The following is a 12,360-nucleotide window of genomic DNA, read 5'->3' as shown; positions in this document are numbered from 1 at the left end:
AGGAAAATACGTAATAAAAATATTAAAAATTTTAAAAAAAGGAAATATATATATATATATATTAAATTGAATAATAGTAGTATGGACAGGGTAACAACTATTAACATATTTTTATATTTTTAAAGTGTATTTTAATTTTAAGTTTGTTTTATATTTTCACTCATTTTTTATATTTTATATTTGTATCTGTTATATTTTTTCATTTCTTCACCTAAATGCCAATAAACTGCTTGAGTCAGTTATTAATGATTTCAAAAAAAAAAAAAAAGAAAAGCATCATCCCTTTATGAAGAATTAAGTCCTGAGCACTGGATGAAAACACGAAACTTGGTTTCACAATCTTAAAATCCATTACCGGTGTGTAGATAACAGAAAGATGGTTCCAGAAACCCCAGTATTCCCTGCCCACACATCTTTACTGTGAACTTAGAAATCCTTTGAAACAGTTCTGGCAACTGAGGACATTAAATGCTCAATCCAGTAGCACAATCCCCTTTACAGAGGAGTATGGCAGACTTGCCCTGTACAGGTTTAAACTGCCACAGTCAGTCTGTCAATGTACCTGTGCTCACCAAGCCATCTGTAACAGGAGATTGTTGTTTTTTTTTACTCCACTAAGAAAGAAATTCATACCAAAGTCTGGTTTGTTCCACAAAGTTCTAAGATAGTAATTATGGTAAGAGAAGGCATGAGAAAGATATAGACAACATGGATGCAGATGACTCAAGCCTGAACAGTCGGGTGGCATCAAAATCATCACATACTCTACTCCTTTCTCTACCCACAAAAATAATGGAAAAAACAAAAAACTGGGCAGGCAAGATGGCTTTGCTGGTAAGAAATGCTTGCTGAACAAGCCTCATTCCAAGTCTGATCCCCAGAATCAATGGTGGGAAGAAGAGAAGCAACCCCAAAAGTTGACCTCTGACCTCCATCACGGCATGTATGGTCCTGCACTCTATACACACAAATATACAATAATAATAATAAAAATTTTATATCATAATAAATTTCTTTTTATTTAAATTCTTCTATTTATTATACATATAAGTGTTTGCTTAAATGTGCACATGTGGAAGTTAGAATACAACTGGTGGAAATCGGTTTTCTCCTTCTACCATGTGTGTTCCAGGACTGACTCGTGTTATCAAACATGGCATCAAGTGCCCTTACAGGGAAGCCTCTTGCTACCCCTTGTAATAAATTTAAACTCAAGTTCTTTACAAGATTGGCCTGTTTTCTTTGTTCAGAACTGTGTGTGTGTGTGTGTGTGTGTGTATGTGTATTTGTAAGTATTAAGTATAATACATGTATTCTACATTCTAAACACACAAATGTCTTGTATGCATTTATATACACAAACATAATTTTCATACACATATAAAATCTAGTCCATCAGAAATATTTGAGTAGATCCTAACTAAATGCTATCAAAATAACCAAAAGACAAATAATAAGACAGTTTAATAAATGCAAGAACTATGCATGACCTAACTTTAGGACATAAAATATTCTCCACTCTTCTGACTCAGCACTAGTGGCCATCGTCCTTTTTTCCAGTGTAAACAAAAGCATCAGACAAAGAAACTGGCTAATGCTTAGGAGAGCTACTTCAAACGAAGCTAGATACAAACATGCATGCAAAAATGTTTAAGGCTTGAAAGGCTAACCTAGGAGGGTTTCCATTTCTGTAAGCAGTGAGGAAAAGAGAAGCATCAGAAGCAGCTGTACTGACCAAATGCCAGAATCCAGAGGAGGGGGGGAGGGGGAGCCTCCAGTCCACGGAGCCCCAAGCTTCCATAGCCTTTGACTTCTTTTCATTGACGATTCTGTGTACTCCAGACTGTGAAACTGCTAACTACAAAAATTACAATGGTATGAAAATTTCTTCTACTCTAAAATTTGAGACTAGCAAAAAATAATAAATTACCTTCCTAAAGGTTAGCGATTAACTCAATTTATAACGATTTTATAAATGAAAAAGTTGAAGTCATATTCCAGGATGAACAACTGAATGAGTAAAGTCAGGAACACAAGGAACTCTCCCCACTGCTCCTCAGCTCTGTGTCGGGGAGTTCTAGCCAGGACTAGTCACAGAAGTCACTAAAACTCATCCAAGTCAGAAAGGAAAGTGTAATCTCTACAAGACATGGTCCCCAGTCTGCAAACCTCAGAAATTACAAAATACCAGAGAAGCTAATAAATTCAGAAAAGTTGCAGGGAATAGAACTCAACATGCAAAAGTCAAGTGTGAGCTGGGCATGAGGTTCAATACCTGTAATCTTGAGAGGATAAGACACAAAGATTACCATAAATTTAAGGCCAGCCTCATCTACCAAAAAGAGTTCAAGTGCAGGGTTTGCAGTAAAACCCTTTGATAGAGGGAGAGAGAGAGAGGGAGGGGGAGAAGACAGACAGACAGACAGACAGACAGACAGACAGACAGGGGAAGGAAGGAAAAAGTAGGAAGAGGGAGATGGAGGGAGGGGTGGAGGGAGTGATGGAGGGAGGGAGGGAGATAAAAATAAACCAAAAAAGAACTTACAAAAACAAGTCGCTTTTTACAAGTACACACAAAACCTAAGAATAAATTCAACCAAGGACAGGAAACTAAACTAAAAACTACAAAGCACTGCCAAAAGAAACTAAAGACAATTTAAATATTTAGAAAGAATCCCATATTTATGAATTTGGCAATAAAACACAAAGCAATTTATAGAGGCAATACAATTACTATCAAAACTCTAGTGCTCTTTTTCCAAACACATTAAAAAATAACTTTCAAATTCATATGAAATATAAGTGAAAAGTTAACAGAAAATTAACTTTAAAAAAAAAAGGTTATTTATTCTATGTACTGTCCCTGTCTTCAGACACACCAGGAGAGGGCATCAGATGCCCATTACAGATGGTTGTGAGCCACCATGTGGTTGCTGAGAATTGAACTCAGGACCTCTGGAAGAGCAGTCAAGAGCAGTCAGTGCTCTTAACCTCTGAGTCATCTCTCCAGCCTGAAAGTTAACTTTTGATAGCTAATTAATAAAGAGAAACAAGATCTTGTTATTAACAGGAGACAGCTAATCCTCACATTAGAATATAGCAGTTTTCTACATCTGTAGTAATAAATTTCTCACTGGCTTAACAGTTTATTCTTTAATCTTGGGACCAAATATCTGAAATAGCATCACTGGACCAAAATTCAGGTATATGCCATCTTTCCTCCATGTTGGAAAGAACAACATACCTCTTGCCTCATACAGCCGCCAAAATTCCTTGACTTATGACCATCTCCTTCCAACCTCTGCCTCTGTGGTCACTGCCCCTGTTCTTCTGTGCATTATGTCCCTCTACCTCCCACTTCTAAGCATGTATGTGACCTCCTACAGGCCCTATCCACACAACTCAAGATTGGTATCCTACTCCAGAATCTCAAATAGTCAAGACCTCCCATTGCCACAGAAAACAATGCATATTAGCCTCCAGACCTTAGACTACAAAGCTTCTTCCCTAGAAGCAAATCCTACTGAAACCCAAACATCGCATCAGACATATACAAAGCTATCACATGGCAAAAGATGGTTGTACTTTGAATACAACAGTTTCATCTCTTCTGTAAAAAGAGGATGCAATTCGGCTCAAATGCAGTTTGTTCTGAATTACCTGTAAGCATGCATCTGACATGCACACTAAGAACCCAGCTGTCTCTTTCTGCTACACTAACAGAGAAGGCTCTTCTCTTACAAACAGAATTTAGAGTTGGGTAATATTAAGGTTTTAAATAAATCTGAAACAAACTATTTTCCAATGGCAACAAGTTTATTTTTACCCTCTAAATTTTTCCAGACAATTTCAAGGCCCACTAGCCCTTGAACCTCCTCCAGAATCAAGCAGTTTTCATTCCATAAAATCAAAATAAATTCCAGATGAATTAAAGAGTTACATGTAAACTATGAAAGCACTACAGAATTAGAATAAAATATAACAATAGGAAAAATGGGCAAAGTATCAAAATAGTTTCATATGAGAAAACATGCACAAAAATCAAATTAAGACAGTATGAGCCATGTTTTCAATTACTAGTCTCTCCTATTTGTCAGTGATAATATCTAGTAGAAGTGAGCACACAGGGAACGAGGCAAGCACCCTATGACTACAGGCTAACAGATGGGGCTCCTCTAAAAAGCAACACAGTGAGGCTGGCACTTTTAAAGTACATATATATTTATAACCAAAAATATCATTCACATTTTCTATCGTACAAAAAACCTGAGAAAGTGTATAGGGAAGATCTTCACTGATGCCTGGGGTTACACCTCAATGGAAGAGAGGCCATGAATTCAATTCCAACACAATAAATTTGTAAACGAATAAATAACTTACTGGAGTACGATGTGTCCATGAAAACTATAAGAGTAAAATGCCCATCAATAAAGAAACGGGAACTGGTGAGCCGGCTCAAGCATTAGGAGTGTGCACTGCTCCAACAGTGTACACAGACCCAAGTTCAGTTCCCAGACCAAGTAATGTGGCTCAGTCACAGGAACTCCAGCGCCAGGGGAGCTAATGTCCTCCTCTTCTGGCCTCTCCCACCTGCACATATGTGCATATAACACACACACACACACAACTACATCTGCAGAAAATAAACACCTAATGATCAACAGCTATGTAAAAGAGCACTGCGGGGCCAGGTTTAAACACTGAAGCACAAGAATTCACTAACTTAGAAAGTCATCGATGAAGGAAAAGGAGCAACTTACAAAACGGTAAATGAAAAAAGGGGAAAAATCGTCCCAAACTTTATACATGATGTTGTTTATGTATTAATAGAAGTCATAAAAAACAACAGCAAAGAAAAAATGATACGGGAAAGAAGTGGTAATATAAGTTAGTGAAAAACATGGGTACAAATTGTGTAACTATATAACTAAAAACTACACAGCACAAATAAGACTGTGATTTTAACTGTTCTTTATATATTATTTTTCCCCAAAGTGTATTATGTTACATAACATAGCTAATTTTCAAACCAAAATCAACTAAAGTTTCTGTGTCTTCAAAGACAGAGGACAAGTGACCAGCAGCAAACCTCTCTGCTCTGGAGAGTTGGGACAGTGCCATCAACCCACTCCACTGAATGAGCCACACATGGTAGCCATGTGAGTTCACACACAATACACTTTACAATACTTACAGAACTCACTCAAGCTAAAGAACGCTTCCTTCTTCAGACTGGCTTTGGAATTTTTATAATTTAAAGCCTCCTTTGGTAAGCTCAGATAACACATAAAATGGTAAAACAAAATAATACTTATGCATTGTTTTCAGTAAAATTGTGACTAACATACTCACCCAATCTTATCACTGGTTGGCCCTACACAACACTCAGTATGTTTAAAAGGTGGGCAAAGAAGCAAGATCTGGCAAAAATTCAGCTGGCAAAAACATAGCATAACTTTTCAAGACTCATCTGAGGGCAAGACACCACTCTAACACAAGAAAAGGATCCCTCCATGTAAGGTGCAGTAGCCTCTGCCATCAGCTCTAATCCCACATCTCCTCCAATCCCTTTGCTCCCATCTTCTGTGCATAGACCATCACCTGCTGAGCCACAGCTCTCAAAACCTTACAGTCTGCAGGACAGCCTCCAACAGCCCTGCTCCATGCAGCTGCTCCTCTTTTGACCTCCAGAACTACTCACGTGGTTTGTGTGTGCTATTTTTATGCCAACATCCTTTTCCTGACCTCCCATTATAGTTTACAGGGGGCCAGAACCCACATATTGCATCCCCTGTAGACACAAAGTGGCCTATCCAAAAATACAACAAGTGTTTACTTAGTTCATATAAAGTCTGGACAGTGATGTCACTTTGGGACTTAAGTGACTGCATAAAGAGTACAGGTATTGTCTTAGCCAGGGTTTCTATTCCTGGACAAAACATCATAACCAGGAACCAAGTTGGGGAGGAAAGGGTTTAATTCAGCTTACACTTCCACTCATCATCTTCTGGATCCCATGGAGAGATGTTTTTTACTGGCTTGCTTCCCCTGGCTTGCTCAGCCTGCTCTCTTAAAGAACCAAGACTACCAGCCCAGAGATGGCACCACCCACAAGGGGCTCTCCCTACTTGATCACTAATTGAGAAAATGTCCCACAGCTGGATCTCATGGAGGCACATCCCCAACTGAAGCTCCTTTCTCTGTGATAACTCCAGCCTTCGTCAAGTTGACACACAAACAGCCAGTACAATTATTATCCTGCAATAGGGGAGCAACTGAAGCTCTGAGCTCAAAAATGATGGTGAAGCTCTGTAGCCCATTCATGAAATTCCAGCACATGGATATACACATGTGTCCTATGCTTCATATCAGACCCTGTCTCAAAACAAAATGAAATAAATGCAAAGATCACACCTGCCAGTTCAGAGGGGGGTTTTAATCCCTAAAGCAAGAACAGCAGTTGGCTCAGCACAAAGGTTAAGAAATGAGGTCTGTGGTCAGAAAACAGAGAATTCTCCCATAAACATCTAGTTCTGTGGTCCTGAACTAATATGACTGCACCCTTCCTACCAAAAGGACAAGGGAGATAACAGCAGGCCTGCCCTTCCTAAGGTACTACATGAAAAGATGCAGAGTCCACTGCCACAGTTCCTGACGCACACACACTACACTCTGACACCAGCCAGATGCCTTGTCAGTTTTATTGATTTTGCACTCATTTCCTAGAAGTAGCATCAGATTCAACACCAGCCAGATGCCCCACAATTAATTCTATTTAATTCTGATACTCACTGCCTGGGAGTAAAATCAGATCAAACTAGGGAAAGAGCAAGATCCAACAAAACCACTCCTACTTCACATACCTATGGGCTTGTGTATTACTCAAGGTTCTCTAGAGTTACAGAACTTATGCAATGAATATATATACCAAATATATATACATATTTAAATATATATGTATATAATACATAAATATATTTATGTACTATCTATATATAGTATATATTATATAACATAAATATATTACATATATACTTATAGCCTATATAAATAGAATGTATATGTATCTATATATTATAAATATATAAACATATAGATATTATATAAATATTTTATGTTCTATAAACATATATTTTAAATATATATATCCCAAATTTAAAATGTTTTTGCAGTTGTGTGAAGGATAGTTATATATTAGGTTTTATGTTATAATAACATATTATATATGTTACTAATACCTAGCTATTATTTTCAATTGGATATTAATCATGGCATAATCATGGATACAGAAAATGTGGTACATTTACACAATGGAATACTACTCGGTTTTTAAAAACAATGACTTCATGAAATTCTTAGGCAAATGGATGGAACTAGAAAATATCATCTTAGCACTGGGCCAGTGGCGCAATGGATAGAAAATATCATCTTGGGCTAGTGAAATGGCTCAGTGGGTAAGAGCACTGACTGCTCTTCCTGGGGTCTTGAGTTCAAATCCCAGCAACCACATGGTGGCTCACAACCATCTGTAATGAGATCTGACGCCCTTTTCTGGTGCATCTGAAGTCAGCTACAGTGTACTTTTGTATAATAATAAATAAATCTTTCGGACCAAACAGAGTTGACTGGAGCGAGCAGAGGTCCTAAAATTCAATACCCAACAACCACATGAAGGCTCACAACCATCTGTACAGCTACAGTGTACTTATATACATAAAAAAAAAAATAAATAAATCTTAAAAAAAAGAAAATAAGCCGGGCGTGGTGGCGCACGCCTTTAATCCCAGCACTCGGGAGGCAGAGGCAGGCGGATTTCTGAGTTCGAGGCCAGCCTGGTCTACAAAGTGAGTTCCAGGACAGCCAGGGCTATACAGAAAAACCCTGTCTCGAAAAACAAAAAACAAAAAAAAAAAAAAGAAAATAGAGGTAACCCAATCACAAAAGAACACACATGGTATGCACTCACTGATAAGTGGATATTAGCCCAAAAGTTCAGAATTCTCAAGATACAATTCACAGACCAAATGAAGCTCAAGAAGGAAGACAAAAGTGTGGATACTTCAGTCCCTCTTAGAAGGGGGAACAAAGACCCATGGGAGGAGATACAGAGACAAAGTGTGGAGCAGAGACTGAAGGAAAGGCCATCTAGAGACTGCTCCACCTGGGGATCTATCCCATATACATTACCAAACCCAGAGATTATTCTGGATGCCAACAAGTGCTTGCTGACAGGAGCCTGATATAGCTGTCTCCTGAGAGGCTCTGCCAGTGCCTGACAAATACAGAGGTGGATGCTCACAGCCATCCATTGGACTGAGCACAGGATCCCCAATGGAGGAGCTAGAGAAAGGAGCTGAAGGGATTTGCAGCCCCATAGGAGGAACAACAATATGAACCAACCCTCAGAGTTCCCAGGGGCTAAACTACCACCCAAAGAGTACACATTGAGGGACCCATGCTCCAGACGCATATGTAGCAGAAGATGACTTTGTCCGACATCAATGGGAGGAGAGGCCCCTTGGTCCTATGAAGGCTCAATGCCCCAGTGTAGGGGAATGCCAGGACAGGGAAGCAGGAGTGAGTGGGTTGGTGAGCAGGGGGAGGGAGGATAGGATGGGATGGGGGGGGGTGGATGGGAAACCCACCTGGAAAGGGGATAACATTTGAAATGTAAATAAAGAAAATATCTTTTTATAAAAAAAAAAAAAAAGAGCTAATGCCATAAGCCAGTGATGTCAAGTGTCAGTATGTGCCCTTCAACATAAGCTGGGCTGGATATGTGGCACAGGCCTGTAACCCCAGCTGTTAAGAAAGGTAAGCCAGGACTACAGGTTCAAGACCAGCCTAGACTACTCTTACTTTCCAAACTGTGTAAATGTCACGTAGCAATCACGCTAAGTCCTTAGCCTCGGAGGATTGCCTCTAACTGAACTTTTTTTTTTCTCCTCCTTTAGTGATAGAAATCAAACCCAGAGCCCTGCCTATGCTAGGCAAACACTCCTACTGGAGTGCCTCCCAGCCCTGGAATTCCCCAGTCTCATACCACTACCTTCACCACCTGCACCCACACAGCCCTCTGGCCAGAGAGCCCTTAAGGAAACATTTTAAGTACAGAAGGAAAGCCAATGCAAAAGACAATCTTTGAACTCTCTCAACTCTCACCTCCCCACTTACCTTACACTGCCCAGGAAGCTCCAGTAAGGATCCCTCCATTAAGAGACTCAGCCCTTCCTGGCTCCCACTCCCTGAAGAGCATGACCAGGCCTACCAGTGTTCAGCATCTCCCCAAGCATTCCATGAGGACTTATTCTCTGCACTGCTCTACAAAACAACATGGTCAGGTCTATCGCAGCAACACCCCAATATCTATATTGGGTACTTTTCTGTTGCTATGGTAAAAATTACCACGTACAAAACATCTGTCTTAGTTAGGGTTTTACTGCTGTGAACAGACACCATGACCAGTGCAAGTCTTATAAAGGACAACATTTAATTGGGGCTGACTTACAGGTTCGAGGTTCAGTCCATTATCATCAAGGCGGTAAGCATGGCAATATCCAGTCAAGCATAGTGCAGGAGGAGCTGAGAGATCTACATCTTCATCTGAAGGCAGCTAGTGGAAGACTGACTTCCAGGGATCTACGCTGAGGGTTCTCACCAACAGTGACACACCTACTCCAACAAGGCCACACCTTCTAATCCTGCCACTCCCTGGGCCTGAGCATATACTATCCACCACAATACCTTAAGGAAGAAAGTTTATTTGGCTAGTTGTTCCAGATGGATGGTCTATCAGGGCAAGGAAGGCATGGCATGGCAAGAGCAAGAAGCCGAAAGGGCACGCCAACCTCACACAGGAAGAAAGAGAGAGCACAAAATGTCCTGGTTAGTTTTTGTCAACTTGACACAAGCTATTGTTGCCTAAGAAGAGGAACTTCAATTGAAAAAAGAAAAAAAATGCCTCCATCAAATTGTCTATAGGACTTTTTTTGGTCAATGAGTAACATAGGAGGGCCCAGTACAGTCAGTGGTACCATTCCCAAGTAGAGTGAACTGATAGTATAAGAAAGCAGGCTGAGAAAGTCATAGGAGCAAGCCAGTAAGTAGCACTCCTCCATGGTCTCCGCTTCAGTTCCTGCCTCCAGGTTCCTGTCTTGAGTTCCTGTCCTGACCTCCTCCAGTGATGGACTATGATGCAAAATTGTAAAACAACATAAACATTTCCTTTCCATATTACATTTGGTACTGGTGTTTTACCACAGAAATCAAAAACATAAGACAAAGGGCAAGGTTATAAATCCTTAAAACCTGCCTTCTGTGATATACTTCTAGAGAGTCAAGGCTCTGATGCCAGGAGTAGCAGTAATGAGACAATTATCACATCAGTTAGATTTAAGCAGCCTTGTGACACTGAAACTTCCACACCTGCTTAGCAGGAATGAGGAGTCCTATCTATGTGCCCATGGGCCAATTCCTCAAAAGCACCAAGTAACACGAATCACTCAAAAGAAATGGATAATTTTGAATAGTCCCATAATAATCATGGAAACTGAACTCAGATCTAAAAGTCTTCTGAAAAAAAAAAAAAAAAAAAAAACCCTCCTAGCTCAGACTGTTTCATCAGAGAACTCTACCAAATGACTAAAGAATTAAAACTAGTTCTACACAAGGTCTCCTAAAAAGCAGATGATGAACTGGAAGCACTTCAATTGTTTTAACGAAGCTAGTATTACCTTAATGCAGCAACCAGAAAAACACTATGAAGTACCACACAGTCAGTCAGTCTGTCTGAGACCCTCCTTCCCTGCCTCCCTCGCTCTCCCTCTTCTCCCTCTCCCCCTCTCCACCTCTCCCCCCCTCCACTCCCCATCATGAACATAACACTAAAAGTGCTAGCCAACGCAAGGAGACAGTGAGCCTCATTAAATGTTTTCTTTATAACTTACTTTGGTCCTGTTATTTTGTCACAACAGCAGCAAAGTAACAGAGACACTGCACATACAAACCCTAAAAATATCATGCTAAGTGAAAAGGTCATTCAAAACTGACCAGAGAGAGCAGACCATGGTCATGTGTAATCCCAGCCAGGCTGGGCTATACAGCGACTTCTAGGCTAGCCTGGGCTTACAAATATAGACCCTTTGTATAATACAAAAAAAGAAGAGGAAGAGGAGGAAGAGGAAGAGAGAAAGAAAGGAAGAAAGGAAGGAGGAAATGCGAGAGGAAGACACAAGACAGGTCAGCCTGACAGCCTGAGTTTGACTCCAGGGACACACAAGGACAAAAATCAACTCCTGAAAGTTGTTCTCTGACCTCCACACAGCCTGTACACATGTATACACACACACACACACACACACACACACACACTTTAGAATAAATGGAATGAAAAATTATTTTTTAAAGAATAAAATGGGATTTATGTTTCCGTTTTCAAAATTCAGTACAAAGTAAGAGCAATGAAGACAGTGTGGTACTAAAATGAAACAAACTGACCCAGGAAACAGAGCTGAGGGCTCAGAAATAAACCCACAATTCTATGCAACCTCCATATGGCCCAGCAACTACCCTGCTGGGTATTTACTCTGGTGAAGTGAAAATTTACATTCGCATAACAACATATACACAAATGTTCCTAGCAGCTTGTTTCTAAGAGCCAAACACTAGAAGGAACACAGATGCCCTTCAGTGTGCATATCCATCTGAAGGAATGCTAAGAAGACGAAGGAATGCTGAGGATGAGAAAAGCTCAGGCAATAACTAAAATGAATCTAGGGGGAGTTACGCCAAATGGGGGTGAACAAAAGCCAAATCCCACAGCCTGAATGTTGTTTAAATCCACTGCTAAAACATTCCTCTGCTGACAAAACTGCAGGAACAGAAGACAGATTGGTATTTGTCAGAAGTCAAAGAAGGGAGGGGATGTGTCTGTCAAGAGCAACAGAAACATGGCCTTGGGCAAAACTGCTCTTTATCTTGGCTATGTGTGTATCTTGGGGTTTGTGAGACAAGTCTCATCATGTAGACCAAAATGAATGGGAATTCACTATGTGGACGAGCTTCAAATTACCGATCCTCCTAGTGCTAGGACCACCAGCACATATCACTGCACCTGGCTCTTCACCTGACTAGTTTCTGAAAGGAGGTAGGCTTTAGGCTAGGAAAAAGAGTAACAGACATTATAAATCTTGTTTCTTTACTTATAAATTAACAAATATTACTTCCGCAGGCTGAATGACTTTCAAAGCATATTCACATCCTCTAAGTATATCCATTCTCACCACTTTTATCCAGCACAGTGTTTGCAATTATAGCCAAAGAAATGAAGCAAGAGAGAGAAACAAAGGCGACACAATTTAA

At 40.1% G+C, this 12,360-nt stretch overlaps 1 protein-coding gene across 6 annotated transcripts in view; it reads right to left on the bottom strand.

Moving 5' to 3' along the window:
- Lclat1 (lysocardiolipin acyltransferase 1) overlaps positions 1–12,360 on the bottom strand; it is a 120,922-nt gene that overhangs the window by 97,787 nt on the left and 10,775 nt on the right. The window contains exon 1 of one of the 6 annotated variants that reach the window (XM_029471250.1): positions 5,353–5,659. The exons of the other annotated variants lie outside the window; for them this stretch is intronic. Coding sequence (XP_029327110.1) covers positions 5,353–5,453 — 101 coding nt within the window. The 5' untranslated portion in view covers positions 5,454–5,659. Of the gene's footprint in view, positions 1–5,352; positions 5,660–12,360 lie in introns of those variants that run through there. 6 annotated transcript variants of the gene reach the window in all.

This window comes from Mus caroli, chromosome 17 (genome assembly GCF_900094665.2).
Source record: "Mus caroli chromosome 17, CAROLI_EIJ_v1.1, whole genome shotgun sequence".
NCBI classification, from domain to species: domain Eukaryota; kingdom Metazoa; phylum Chordata; class Mammalia; order Rodentia; family Muridae; genus Mus; species Mus caroli.
This window is presented reverse-complemented; position numbering and strand designations above follow the sequence as displayed.